Source organism: Cetorhinus maximus, chromosome 33 (genome assembly GCF_964194155.1).
Source record: "Cetorhinus maximus chromosome 33, sCetMax3.hap1.1, whole genome shotgun sequence".
In the NCBI taxonomy this organism is placed as follows: domain Eukaryota; kingdom Metazoa; phylum Chordata; class Chondrichthyes; order Lamniformes; family Cetorhinidae; genus Cetorhinus; species Cetorhinus maximus.
The window spans coordinates 1009154-1024986 of record NC_135911.1 but is presented as its reverse complement, the minus strand read 5'-3'; the positions used below and the strand labels follow the sequence as shown (position 1 = coordinate 1024986).

The 15833-nt window shown below is 44.2% G+C and overlaps 1 protein-coding gene across 2 annotated transcripts; it reads right to left on the bottom strand.

The window, feature by feature from the left end:
• Nucleotides 1–986: 986 nt before the first annotated feature.
• On the bottom strand, nt 987–13422 carry LOC144671661 (sialic acid-binding Ig-like lectin 13). 2 transcript variants are annotated; one of them, XM_078533668.1, is made up of 7 exons: nt 13189–13422; nt 11783–12163; nt 11038–11349; nt 8345–8632; nt 7154–7251; nt 3746–3829; nt 987–1383 (listed from the first exon to the last, which is right to left on the bottom strand). In XM_078533668.1, the coding sequence occupies exons 1-5, from the start codon at nt 13229–13231 to the stop codon at nt 7154–7156; spliced, it is 1122 nt and encodes a 373-aa protein (XP_078389794.1). In that variant the 5' UTR covers nt 13232–13422; the 3' UTR covers nt 987–1383; nt 3746–3829. The 2 variants fall into 2 exon arrangements, with proteins under 2 accessions (XP_078389794.1, XP_078389793.1); XM_078533667.1 differs by having other exon boundaries at nt 987–1242.
• Nucleotides 13423–15833: the final 2411 nt, after the last annotated feature.

Here is a 15833-nt window from a genome sequence, read left to right as displayed (position 1 = left end):
GATGCTGAGTGAATTGGAGCAGAAATTCCAAGTGGTGGTGTTCCCAAATATGTGCTGCCCTTGGCCTTCTAGATGGTAGCGGTCGTGGGTTTGGAAGGTGCTGTATAAGGAGCCTTGTTGAGTACCTGCAGTGCATCTTGTAGATGGTACACACACTGCTGCTACTGTGCGTCGGTGGTGGAGGGAGTGAATGTTTGTGGATGTGGTGCCGATCAAGCGGGGCTGCTTTGATCTGGATGGTGTCGAGCTTCTTGAGTGTTGTTGGTCCTTCTCTCATCCAGGCAAGTGGGGAGTATTCCATCACATTCCTGACTTGTGCCTTGTAGATGGTGGACATGCTTGGGGGAATCAGGGGGTGAGTTACACGTGCCACGATTGCTAGCCTCTGATATGCCCTTGTAGTCACAGTATCTATATGGGCAATCCGGTCCATGTTTTAAAAACCACCATCTTTGGCTCTTGTTTGACCGATCATGCCCGGATTGTGCTCTCCAACCAGTGGAAACAAACAGAAAAGTGCGTGTGGTGCTGGAGCCACAGAGAATGGGCTGAAATATCCTGGGCAACGGGCCTCAAATAAAATTCACCCAAAGAGATTCCCAATGATACGTATCTGGACTTCTCCCCAATCCTCCCCTCAGCCCAGACTTATGGGCCCAGGTCTTTACCCCACTTCCTGCAGCTGCACTTGGTCTGAGCACCTGAGTAAATTCGGAGCAGGCAGCAATAATCAAAGTTACTTTTCTGCTGTTTTCTGGGTTTTTTTTAACAACCTTGTCCTCGGTTGTGAGTGTGCACAATGTGGGCCAATACATTTCAGCAGGTTAACGACAAGAGGAGATGTTTAAAATGATTTGCAAAGTAGATTCACAATACAGAGGAAAACATGTTAAATAACAGAATATTTTTAAAAAGTTACTATTCTATTGCAACTAAACATGAGATTGTGGCTGAATGTGAAAACATTGATTTCACCTTCAGGAAAATCTCTATTCTCACAGTCCTTATTGCAAAGCGATGATGTTTGTCTAACTCCATAACATCAGCTGTGTTAAAGTCTGGTCACTTCCATCACCATCCAAGCTGAGGGCAGATCTCCTGCTCATTTGCAGTTCTGTTTTAATTGTTGTTGACTCTCAGGCTGCATCTCCCATTCACACTGGCGAATTTGATGGCTGTGTACACAATCTCTTCATCCTGCATGGGGTTCATCAATTCCCCACCGTGACTGTGAACATTTCCCTGTGAAGGAACAGCATCATTGTTAGCTGTAGGGTTAGCGTGGGCCTGAAGTGAGGACGGTGGTCAGTGTGCTGTGTGTACATGAAACACTATTGTACCCCGGGTGAGCTTTCTCATGTCCCTGCTCCATCAGATGGGTGGCTGTGGGTTAGAGAGGGAAGAAGAAGTAAACTTGTTATTATCAGTCGAGACAGAATGAGAATGCTGCGGAGTGGGACACATTTGAAAACTCTTCTTCCAATGGGTTTAATGATCTCCTTCTCGCCAGTGTGTTTCTGTGATTATTAAGAGACAAGGGCTGCTGTGAAATTAATAACCACTGTGATCGCAAAATCTATCAGTCAGAAAATTAGCTGAACAAAGGGAAGAGAAAATTCAATTTATATATCACAGGACATGACGAAGCTCTGTCAAGTTAATGACGTTTATTTGGAGTCTTGTCATTGTTTTGCTGTAGGGAAGGCTGCACCGGTTTTGTGCACAGCAAGATTCCACAGAAGGGAATTATTTTTCCCTCTTTTTTGCGATGTTGATTCAGGGATCAATATTGGCTCCAGCTCTGGTTTAATCTTATCTCATGGCTCCAGTAATATTGACTTACGAAAGATTGAAACAGCTGGAAATGCTCATCCTGCCTGTCAACCTGTCTGCAAGAGGTGACCATTTCACATGTTGGTTCGCTCACCTTTCCCATCTGAACTAGAAATAGTTCGAGTTGTAATAGGTTTTAAATAGGGGGAGAGGCGGGGGGGGAGGACCGGAGGGGATGGAGGAGCAAAAGGCCACCCGTGGCTGGGTCCAAATCCTGAACTCCCTCCCTAACAGCACAGTGGGTGTACCTACACTACAGGGACTGGAGCAGTTCTAGAAGGCAGCTCACCACCACCTTCACAGGGTTAATTGGTAATGGGTAATAAATGCTGGCCTAACCAGCGAAGCCCACACTCCAGAAAAGAATAAATGATTAAAAAAATCTATCCTAGGTTCGAAGACAGTAGAGGTTACATTGTAATAAAAAAGATGGCAGTGCAAGTGAATGGAATGGGGAACTGTCAGAAAATAAAATGACAGGGAAATTGTGTTTAACCAACTTGTTACTTCCTCAAAGAACTCCAATATGTGCTGTGGATAAAGGGGAAATCGGTGGATGTGCTGTACTTAAATTCCCAGAAGGCAGTGGATAAAGTGCCACATCAAAGGTCATAACGGGAAATGAAAGCACATTTGGTGAGTCTTTGGAACCCTCTTCCTGAAAAGGTGATGAAAGCAGAGACGCTGAATATTTTTAAGACAGAGATGGAGAGATTCTTGGTAAGGTCGGGGGGTGGGGGGGTGGCGGGGTTGACTGTGTCATTGGTTATTGGGGGTGGGTGGGATGCAGATTTCACCTTAATATCAGATCAGCCATGATCCTGTTAAATGGTGGAGAAGGCTCGAGGGGATGAATGGTTGACTCTTGCTCCTTGTTGGAATGTTTGTGTAGAAGAGTTGAAAATGGCATCAGGAGAAACCTCCCCAAAAGCTGCCAAATGGAAGCAATAGTTAAGGCCTGAAATTTTCACTATATCAGGTGTTGGTAAGGGTTCAGCTTTTAACACTAACATCACTTCTAGACACGTCTTTGTTCCTTTCAGATGTCCCATTATCCTCCATATTTACCTAGCACCATCATCCCTTCTGTCTTTTAGTCTCTCCTGTTTTACTCCCATCACCTTTTGGATCTTCCCCTTTCTGATCTCTCATCTCAGCCCAATTCCACCCCCAAACCCCCAGCCTCCCCCTTTCTCTCCATTTGATCAAATACTGCTTCATCTTTCACTGAAGTGAGCTAAACGAACTGAAAGGTGAACTTTGTTTTGTAGCCACAGCTGCTGCCTGACTTACTGAGGATTTCCAGCATTTTTTTAACATTTCAGATTCCCAGCCAGTTTTTGTTATTGCTCTTCCCGAAACAGTGTGAGGGAACACATTCCTGAGAAACACTTCCTAATTTCATTTCCCGGCTCACGACATGGCTTAGCCAATTCACCAAGGCTCCTTTGATAGCACCTTCCAAACCCACGACCGCTACCATCTAGAAGGACAAGGGCAGCAGACACATGGGAACACCACCACCTGGAAGTTCCCCTCCAAATCACTCACCATCCTGACTTGGAAATATATCAACCGTTCCTTCACTGTCGCTGGGTCAAAATCCTGGAACTCCCTCCCTAACAGCACTGTGGGTGTACCTACACCACAGAGACTGCAGTTGTTCAAGAAGGCAGCTCACCACCAACTTCTCAAGGGGCATTTAGGGATGGGCAATAAATGATGGCCTAGCCAGCTGGTGAATGAACTTTAAAAAGTCAATTCACTATGTTTCACCATCAGGGCCGTGAGGAGGCAACTCCCTCCTTAAAACCTCAGTTAACAAGTTCCATTTATCTGTTGGGTTTTGCCTGATCTGGTTCAGTTGCTGTTTGAAAACTAACCACTGCTGCCACAGTTGGGCACCACTTACCTCAGGGTTTACTGTGTCCCGGAGAGTCCTGCAAATCATCAGATCTTCTCGCCTGTCGGACAAACCTGCAGCTTCTTCCCGTTTCTTCCAGAAGAGTGACAGATACATTTTTTAAAAAGCCATTTCTCAGGATGATCCGGAATGGTTTCCTAATGTGAATTGTGTGGGTGTGATCAAGGACATCAACAGATGAGGAAGGGCCTGTGTTTGCTTATGATTCCCACTCGGGACAGGGCGTTATCCCAGAGGCAACATTTCACACACCCACCACCCCTGCCCGTCTTTCAGAATGGAACTTATCACCTCCACCATGATCACAGAATGGAACTTATCACTCCCACCATGATCACAGAATGGAACTTATCACCTCCACCATGATCACAGAATGGAACTTATCACCTCCACCATGATCACAGAATGGAACTTATCACCTCCACCATGATCACAGAATGGAACTTATCACCTCCACCATGATCACAGAATGGAACTTATCACCTCCACCATGATCACAGAATGGAACTTATCACCTCCACCATGATCACAGAATGGAACTTATCACCTCCACCATGATCACAGAATGGAACTTATCACCTCCACCATGATCACAGAATGGAACTTATCACCTCCACCATGATCACAGAATGGAACTTATCACTCCCACCATGATCACAGAATGGAACTTATCACCTCCACCGTGATCACAGAAAGGAACTTATCACCTCCACCATGATCACAGAATGGAACTTATCACCTCCACCATGATCACAGAATGGAACTTATCACTCCCACCATGATCACAGAATGGAACTTATCACCTCCACCATGATCACAGAATGGAACTTATCACCTCCACCATGATCACAGAATGGAACTTATCACTCCCACCATGATCACAGAATGGAACTTATCACCTCCACCATGATCACAGAATGGAACTTATCACTCCCACCATGATCACAGAATGGAACTTATCACCTCCACCATGATCACAGAATGGAACTTATCACCTCCACCATGATCACAGAATGGAACTTATCACCTCCACCATGATCACAGAATGGAACTTATCACCTCCACCATGATCACAGAATGGAACTTATCACCTCCACCATGATCACAGAATGGAACTTATCACCTCCACCATGATCACAGAATGGAACTTATCACCTCCACCATGATCACAGAATGGAACTTATCACCTCCACCATGATCACAGAATGGAACTTATCACCTCCACCATGATCACAGAATGGAACTTATCACCTCCACCATGATCACAGAATGGAACTTATCACCTCCACCATGATCACAGAATGGAACTTATCACCTCCACCATGATCACAGAATGGAACTTATCACCTCCACCATGATCACAGAATGGAACTTATCACCTCCACCATGATCACAGAATGGAACTTATCACCTCCACCATGATCACAGAATGGAACTTATCACCTCCACCGTGATCACAGAATGGAACTTATCACCTCCACCGTGATCACAGAATGGAACTTATCACCTCCACCGTGATCACAGAATGGAACTTATCACCTCCACCGTGATCACAGAATGGAACTTATCACCTCCACCGTGATCACAGAATGGAATTTATCACCTCCACCGTGATCACAGAATGGAACTTATCACCTCCACCGTGATCACAGAATGGAATTTATCACCTCCACCGTGATCACAGAATGGAACTTATCACCTCCACCATGATCACAGAATGGAACTTATCACCTCCACCATGATCACAGAATGGAACTTATCACCTCCACCATGATCACAGAATGGAACTTATGACTCCCACCATGATCATAGAATGGCCTCAGCGCAGAGAGAGTCCATTCGGCCCCCAGTGCCCCTCTGCTCCTTCATATCCCGGTGCTGCTTGCTCCGAGTTAACTGATATTGTGCTAAGTAACAGGTTCAAACCACATCTAACACCTTGTTAAGGTAGCAGGAAGAGGAGTAGATATTTGAAAATATATCCCCCTCTATTGCTCCATCGATGACTTCAATCCATTGAAGTAGAAAACAGGGAATAAAGCAATAATCCTCGTTAATTGTCTGCGGAGTTATTTATAATCGCTGAAAGAAACAGCATTAAACAGGGAATTAGGCACTTTACTGATATCACGCTGCAAGAGGGGATTAATAACTAGCACCAAATGTTACTCAGAATAAGAGGCTGTGGTGGAAGAATTAATCCGGGCGGGTCTGTTCGTTGAAACTGGTCTGTTTTCAAGTGCTACTGACTCCCAAGTAACTTCCACACAAACTGTTCCAGCTGTATCTTTTTATTCTGTTTGGATGGGTTAATCAATGCCCATCGCCTGTTTAACTAGCAATTGTCTTTAACAAGGTGATTGCCATGCGGGGTGGTTATTTGCACATAGCACCCTCACCTTTGAATCAGAGGGTTGTGGGTTCATGTCCCACTCCCGGAAACCAAGAACTGTGATTGTACTCGAAAGAGTTGCAATCTGTGACTGTTGATAACTCGAAAGAGTTTGTCACCATAGACAAGAACGTTCCACCTCATGTTCTTCAATGAGCTGCTGAGTCGCCGCTGTTGAGGGTGAGCACCGAGTGAACCGACCGTCAATCTCACTGATTTCAACTGTAACCTTCGTGTTTGTGATGAAGGAAGGGGGGGAAATTTGATTTTGCAGCTCACCTTTCACCCCAACAGCTTGTTATTTGAATGCTTTGGGGGCCAACTCCTCTCCCAGGATGGTTATCCGTCTGATCATTTCAAATCAGACCCCGTCAGGTCAAGGCTGTTCATAACGAGGTAACATCCACAACATCATTAACGCCTCACTGGAACAAACCGTTTAAAAGTAAAGGTAAATTTCTCCTCCTTGAGTCCATCAACGTCAAGACTATTTTAAGAAGAGGTGTCACATCACGTTGACTATTTCAGTCAATGTTTGTTTGAGGATTTGAATTAACATTCTAGTGCAGCGTTACTCAGAGATCTCCCCGTGATAAGGAGACTTCAGCAGAACACAGAATCATATTGTCCTATTCACTTTATTTAAGCAGCAACAGCACTTTACCCGGATTACAGGACAGGAGATAATATTCTACAAGGCATCTGATATGCGGGGTGATGAGAGACTCAAGGATGCGCCGCTTGAAGAGATGGTAACAAACCAGAATATTGTAACAGGGAGAATGTGCGGACAGACAACTCAAGTGTGCACCGATATTCCAGTACAAATGATGCTGGTGGGTGAACGACACTGGTCGGGGGAGCTATTATCCCTCCTGCATTCTGCACCAGCTCATTCAGGTGTTCGGCTCTTCCCCTGGGTAATTGACTAAAGGTGTTTTTGACACACAAGAGACTTCAGGGTGGGTGTTTAAAATTCCATTCTAGGCAATAAAGCATCACACTTACCCTCGTATCTTCACAGCGACCAGGACTGCAATTAAACCAACAAGCCCAGAGGCTCCGCCCCCAATAATGAAGAGAATTGTCCGGGAATGTATTCCTAAAAACATCCAGGAAAGAAATAAAAACTATACTGTAAATTAGGACATTGGAATGAATCACCATCCTTGGATTTCTAATTGGGAACAGGCAAGCTGACTTTCTGATGAAGCCACTAGTCTAAAGACAAGTTAAGGTGCATGTAGACCCATTTTGTTCATCCTTGAAAAAACAATGTGCCCCTGTGTGGCCCGAGGGTTAATGAGATATAAAGGGTTAAAATATTCTCTTCATATTGTGTGAGAAATAATCTTTTTTTTCCCCCACAACGAGTTGTTCGGGTCTGGAAATTACTGCCTGGGTGTGTGGTGGAGGGAGGTTCAATCGAGACATTCAAGAGGGCATTAGGTGATTATCTGAGTAGAAACAATGTGCAGGGGTTCGGGGAATAGGCAGGGCAATGGTTCCGGGTCATATTGGTCATTTGGAGAGCAGGTGCTGACACGGTGGGCCGAATGGCCTCCATTTGTGCCGTTAAAATTCTGTGACTCTGTGACATTCTGGTGCACAAGGCACATCTGAGAAAGTCAGAGGTTGCAATAATATCCACAGGACATTGCAGTCTGTGATAACAAACAACAATGGGCTTAATCCGATCAGAATACATGTCAGCCCCAATCACTCAGCGCAGCCCTACAGGTCTATGAATTATACAAGTAAGGCAATTGATGTTAGATTTTTAAATACTGTATTGATATACTCCGAGTCAGTCTAAGAATGTTAGAAATAAACATTTGTCGAGGGTTGGATTGCAGTTGGCGAATTGGAACCAGGTTGTTGAAAGGGTTCTTGAACTCGGAGTGAATATTTTAACTTGCAAGATCACAGTTGTTCAGATAATTTGTGTTCTGTTGACAACCATAAACGTAGCAAGTTTCCGAGGAATAGAATGTAAAATGGATAATGCCCATCTCACCGTTCAACTGGACTTTGTCTAACGCTGGAGAGACCTTACACTGTGTGACAGCAGATTGAGTCTTGACCTGTTGAGTGGGGCTGCTATTTACTCACGCTAATATTCCCTAGTTAGTGAATGACCGGTGATGGTCCGCCTCACTGATAGAGTTGCAATGGGAAAGAGATTAAACATGTACCGTCAGAGTGCAGTGGGTAGGTGCTGACACTAACACCGTGCTCATTCACTGCAGCACACGAGATGACCATTCCAGTTGTAACTGAGTGACCCAGCCACAGGGAGCTCTGTCCGTGGTATCTATTCACCGGCCGGGCGATGACTTCTCCATCTGACCTGTTCCCAGTGATGATTCTCCCATTGATGGCCCAGGTCATGTTGGCTGTTGGATTGGCTTCCGAGCTGCAGGTGCAATCTGTCCCATTCCCAGATCTGGTGCAGGTCGGCCCTGTGAGTATTGTGGGCTTATCTACAAAGCACAACACATGATGTGGAGTTATTCCAAACATTGGGGGTGTTGAAATACAAATTCAATTGGTTGTCACAGGAACTATAACAGCTCAGTCACATTTATTGTAACATGACACAGCCTATGTTGTATCTGTTGATGGCCCATTACATATTCACTGACAACATGTACATGTATGTCACAAAGTCATATTAAACTCAAAGAGTGCTCCGTCCAAACAGTTTCCAATATGGAAAGATATGTCTTTTTTCTGGGAATTGTCCCTGTGGGATTATGATAGATTTATGGTGTTGTCAGATGCGAATTAAGGTCAAACTCCAGTGTGAATGAAGACATTGATATTCTGCCTGGGGGAGGCATGGTTTTGAGGGAGTCAGTGGCTGAGATTAATGGCAAAGATGCTGAAGGATCTATCTGAGAAATTTCTGAGTTTATTTTTACTCCTTCACGGGATGTTGGTTTCGCCGTCTAGACCAGCATTTATTGCCCATCCCTAATTTCCCCTTGAGAAGGTGGTGGTGAGCTGCCTTCTTTAATCGCTGCAGCCCATGTGGTGTAGGCACATCCACAGGGCTGTTAGAGAGGGACTCCAAGGATTTTGACCCAGCGACGGTGAAGGAACGGCGATATATTTCCAAGTCAGGATGGTGAATGGCTTGGAGGGGAACTAGTGGGGTTGGGGTGGGGGGAGGGGAGGGTGTGGGAGAAAAGATCAAAATGAGCTAAAATGTGGGGATAAAACAACGAATGGAAATAAATTTTAAAAATAATAGAATAGGTGTGGAAAAAATATATATCTAAAAATTAAAAGATAAATATGAAAAAGGGGATCAGAAAGGGTTGAGGATGGAGAAGACAGTACATGACCTGAAGTTGTTGAATTCAATATTCAGTCCGGAAGGCTGTAAAGTGCCTAGTTGGAAGATGAGGTGCTGTTCCTCCAGTTTGTGTTGAGCTTCACTTCCAGTTCAACAACTGCCCTTCTATCCAGCTTCACCTGTCCCACCCCCTTAAACAGTATATATTTCATCACATTTCTATTTCTCTTTAGTTCTGATGAAGAGTCATACGGACTCGAAACGTTAACTCTGTCTTTCTCTGCATAGATGCTTTCAGACTTGCTGAGTTTTTCCAGCAATTTGTGTTTTTATTTCAGGTTTCCAGCATCCGCAGTATTTTGATTTTATATTAGGGGAGAGGTCGTATTTGGAATACAAACTGTTAATATTTAATCACAACAATTTGAAGCTATATAAAAATGTATTGTTCTGATAATGTACACGCACCATCCCCAGCACAAAAGGCTGCCCTGCAATTGATCTCCCTCTTCTTGGCAGCTTGGGCACTTTAACAATAAGAGTTAATTCAGCCCAATTCTAAAGCCTAACCAGAGCTGTGATCTGATACTGAGCAGGGAGCAGGTTCAGAACCATAATCCTCATGGTGGTTTTAGGGTCCAAATCTTCCTAACACAGTTTGCCTGAGGATCACACATGAATCATTTATTATACCCGCGTTATGACAGATACAGTTGATAAAGCGGAATTATTTAAAAACCCAAGAGGGAAACTTTAAACAACTGTCATAACCCATAATTTCAAATGTTATGTTGGAGATGCGACTCTAAATTCAGGAATCAGACCACCAGTTGTCGAGATTTTACATTTAACTAAATGAAACATTTTATTGATTGACACAGGTTAATATATATATATATATAGCTACAAATCACTACTATCATAACTTATAACAAATTCCCAAACTAATCTCCATTAAGGCAACAACAAGCAAACACCAGGCAAAGCATTTTCACCTTACAAATTCAAAATGTGATTTCTTTTCACTTTGGTTCCATTGGAGCCAGTTGGAGGTTTACAGCTGCCTTTGGATCTCACCTTGTCTCTGCTGCACACCCAAAAACTGCTAAAGTTATACCTACCACCACTGATTGAAAGCAAATTCTCATGGTTTCACCAGCGTATTTGAACTCTGCCTTTTAATAACAAAATCCCTTTCAGAATACCAATTTTATTAGTAATATAAACATATTGCTTGGCCGCTGCTAGATAGGTGTCCATTTTCACCCTACCCCTGGAATGCTCTATTCAATAACTGCAAATGTACGCTATCTCTCTTACATCTCAAAACTAATAAACATCAAAGCAACCAGACTGGTTGACTTTAATCCAATTAAGACACACACACAGTCTAAACCTCTGTGTTAAAAGAATATTTTTTCCAATAATATTACATGCATTAATAGCTCAGGACAACCTGACAGAACAGACACCAGCTTCTGCTGAATGTGTTCAGCAATGAGGCCCCAAACACTTGTCAAAGTGCTGACAATGGAAGTCCAAGTCATCAGCATGCTGTACCACACGGAATGATTAGCAAACACTTACATTTAACATCCAAGGTAAGAGTTTTTGGAGAAGAGATTTTGGAGCCATCAATGAGAACACTGCACGCTAGAATAGCTCGGTGATGAGCAGGCGATGGGGTCAATGTCAGCACAGATGAAACTGTCCGACAACCGGAACTTTCATCCAGAATTTCGGCTCCATCTTTGGTGTCCCAGGGAAGTGGGAGGGACAGGTTGTAAAAGGCCCATTTCACTTGCAGGTTGCCATCGGGGCAGTTGTGAGTGACTGAACAGGTGAGTCGAGTCGTGCGCCCAGCGATCATTGTCCCAAACCCTGAAATCTGTGGTTTGTCTGGGAGAGGGGGAAATAAACACAAACTAACGTCAGAATCATTTGTCCTTTGAGACGGGAAAGGGGCCGAATCCAAACCACTTCTGGAAAAGAGATTTTCAAAACCACGTCTTTATATCCTGCTGTGTGTGTGTGTGTGTGTGTGTTACTGCCGATAATTCCCAGGAGTTATAAAGGAGTTTAATGTCTCAGTGGACAATATATGGTCTCACTTAATGAATCCTTTGTCCTTTTATCATCCCGATTACCCAGGCCATTCGGAAGCAGTGTTGTGTTTAGTGTTGGATCCACTAGGTCTCCTATCAGTGCCCCAGCAAATTTTACTCCAACTCAGTATTTGAGCTCAGCTGGGACCTTAGAACATTTGCCTCCTTTGTAGATTCAAACTGAAGCTGTTGGGCTGGGATCTGACATTAAACGAAGGTCAACTCACCGAAAACAGACAGATTGACGGAGGAATGTTCACTGTGCTGATCTGAAGGATCCCCTCCCGGGTAGAAGGTCACTATGAATTGATAGGTGCCCGCGTCACTCTTTCTGATGTCCCTTATTAGAAGGGAGCATTGTCCCTCTCCAATGTCGCCAGTGAACACCGCTCTCCCCCGATAACCAACCTGCTGCCTGAGCGGACTTTCCGAATCATAAACGATTGAGGCCGCGGGGTTTTCAGGGCCAGAAGCCGTCTTTATCCACACTGCCGCCGGGGAGATGTTACTGAGCAGAGGGTGAATAGTGCACCGGATCACTGCACAGGAACCAGTTACTGTCACCACCACTTCTGGGACCAGCACCGAACACTGAACACCAACACCAGCTGAGAAATGAAGCAACAGATTTTCCTGAAGATCAGCTTCAAATTCATCGCAAAGTCTTACAAAATCCTGAGATCAATGATAAAGAATCGCCCGTCACAATCGGAATTTTAATCACAGAATCTTAACGGCACTGAAGAAGGCCTTTCGGCCCATCGTGTCTGTGCCGGCTCTCCAAATGAGCATTATGACTTAGTGCCATTGCCCTGCCTTTTTCCCAGTGCCGGTATATATTGTTTCTACTCAAATAATCACCTCATGCCCGCTTGAACTCCTGGATTGAACCTGCCTCCGCCACACTCCCAGGCAGCGCATTCCAGACCCCAACCACCCGGGTGAGAAAGCGCTGTTTTCCCTCACGTCCCATTCGCTTCTTCTGTAAATCACTTTAAATCGGGGCCCTCTCCTTCCCGATCCTTTTACCGAGCGGGAACAGTTTCTCCCTCATCTATTCTATCCCTATCTTCTCGATCCACCCCCCTCATGATTTTGAACATCTCTACCAAATCTCCACTTAGCCTTCTCCTCCCCAAGTTAACAACTTTCTCAAAATCAAGTTCCGTGTAAAATAAATACTAACAAGAATACTGAATAAAATATTCATTGGAATATTCATTTTATATCAAATTTATGAACCAAGAATGCACGTATTTAATGCTGAACTAACTAGCAAATCTATCTATTAGCAGTCAAGGAATAGAATTCTCACTAACCACTAACCAACGTCTTGATCGAAATGCACTTGACGTTTTGTTACATCTCTCTGACACTACTCTTTAAACATGAATTTAAAATGTTATTCAGTGATATTACACCACTCGTTTAACATAATTTGAAATGATCAATAAGGAAACATTATTCGACCAGACCAGGAAATGGAATAATATAACATTAAAGGGCGATTAAACATTCATGTCATTACTAACTCGCCAATTTTAATATAAATGGCATTTATATAGAGCAAATATTGTTCTCTTCCCAGAAAATGAATCATCTCTAATAAGAATTTCCATAAGGTCAAGATTACCTTCCGTCAATGCTATGAGAGAAATCAACACCCATCTCCACATGACTGGGGAAATGCTGCTGGTTTCAGGGACCCTGTGAGGAACCGAGTTCACAATTCACCACATTTCGCTTTCTGCCTTCCACTGGCTGGTGACCTCCTGAATTTCATTGTCCATCAGCGTCAAGGCAGCTAATCTGCACCTTCCGGTGCTCAGGAACAGGGCGTCACCACACAGCCCCCTTGGTCAGCTCGGCAAATTGTGGCATCTTGTACCTGCTGGGAGTGAGATTGTTGCTAAATGTGCTCTTACTGCACACCCACCAGATCCCAAGTAATCCTTAACGCACAAAGGACAGATCACTCTCTCCCTCCAAGACACCAAATGCGCTGTGATAATTCAATCTCCATCAGAAGGGTCACCTGGCAGTTTAGTAGGTTGCTCCCATTCACAGTCCCCCCATATTGAGCTGTCTGACAGTCGGTACGAAATTAATGCTGGAGACCCGGACCAACTCTTAGTTCAGTTGATGTGCTCTTGAAAGCATTGGTTTTATCACCTCCACGGACTCTTGCGCCAAGTTAAGTAGGGAGAATATTGAAATTGTATTGAGGAAACTCAGAGAGGAACATGCTGTGTGAAGGCAAGTTGAATTCTATTGCACTTTCTGTGAGGTTTCAATCTGAGGTGGTTGTGTCCTCAGCCTGTATCCCTGACATGGAATGTACATTGTAAATATCAAGTGTATTCCAATTGTAGAGAGACCCCGCGGGTGGGACATACGGTCTGGAGAGAAGTTGAATTTTATTGCACTGTCTGGAATGTTGAAGTCAGAATGTTTCGTAGTGAATTTTTACAAATTTTAGGCATAAAGCACATTTTTGCAAACACGTACCAGCATTTATAAAATCAGAGATAGGATTTGTTTCTGAGTTTGAAGTGATGGAAATCAGTCCTTTATTTTCCACCGAATGATTTCGCTGTGTTTACACTCACCATGATGCACGGGTCATGTGGCCGACATTATCCACAACTCCAGCCCAGTTCCTGCTGTGTGTTATTGAAGGTTCTCTGTCAGCTCAGGGCCCAGGTAATAGGAACTGGGCTTTTGTGTTTTGCAAATCTTGTCTTGAAAGCGAATTCCGCTGGTCAATGGGGAGGGAAAGCGGTGGTAACCAGCAGCTGGACTAAACCGATCAATGTGGGACAATAGTTGCAGCAATGGGACTCCTTAACCATTCATGTCCACCTTCAGCTGCGAGAGAATGGTATGAATCTGGGCCGGGTTTAGCTTCAGATCCATGTTTTCCATTGGGGAAAATGATCCGCTGTGTCCATACAAACTGGTCAGCTGGGCCGGACTGAATGCGGTCTGGACAAAATGACAGCTCATGGATGAAGCCGATGCTCTCCTGACCGAGCTACAGTCTGAATGGTAAAGAATAATGCTGATCCCGAGCCTCTCTAACAATTTCAGCGAGAGTTATCCCACTTTATGGACACTACCCTCACCACTGAGATTACAAAGATATCTTCCATCTAGACCTGCGCTGCAGCAACCACGCGTGGGTGAGAAGGAATCTTCCCAATATTTCCAGACTCTCTCCACTACAGAGAACAGGGAATTCATTGTCGCGATATGGACGGCGTTTCTACCCGAAATAGATTAGAAAGAATCTTCCAGATAATGGCCCAATTGTTTTTATCCCACAGAGAGTAGATGAAATATATCCAGTATATACGTGTTGGTGTTTACATGTGGAGACTTGAGCTAATCTCTCCATTATAGCGCTGGGTCACAGCACTGGCTGCAGATCAGAAGGGGTTCGGGTTCTAACACTTGTGAAAATATTTATTTAAATGTGACCCTATCATTGTTTCTTTACTTTGTTTCTTTCATGTTTTCTGTCTCTGTACTTTATCCCCACCATAATCTTTCAGTAGCCAACGCGTTCACAAAGCCATTGATCCCAGACTGTCCCCATCGCTACTGAACGGTTGTGAAGTGGGAAACTGTGACAATCACCCTTGACAAACGCTGCCCGGTGTGACCGGCATCGATGTTATTTCAATTAATCGAAACATTAAAATATAGAAAATTAGAGCAGGAGTAGGCCATTCGGCCCCTCGAGCCTGCTCCGCCATTCATTATGATCAAGGCTGATCATCCAACTCAATAGCCTGCTCCCGCTTTCTCCACATATCCTTTGATCCCTTTCACCCCAAGAGCTATATCTAACTCCTTCTTGGAAACATACAATGTTTTGGCCTCAACTACTTTCTGTGGTATCGAATTCCACAGGCTCACCACACTCTGGGTGAAGAAATTTCTCCTCATCTCAGTCCTAAATGGTCTACCCCATATCCTCAGACTGTGACCCCTGGTTCTGGAATCCCCCACCTTTGGGATCATCCTTCCTGCATCTACCCTGTCTAGTCCTGTTAGAATTTTTTAGGTTTATGTGAGATCCCCTGTAATTCTTCTGAATTCCAGTAAATATAATCCTAACCGACTCAATCTCTCCTCATATGTCAGTCCCGCCATCCCAGGAATCAGTCGGGTAAACCTTCGCTGCACTCCCTCTATAGCAAGAACATCCTTCCTCAGATAAGGAGACCAAAACTGCACACAATATTCCAGGTGTGGTCTCACCAAGGCCCTGTA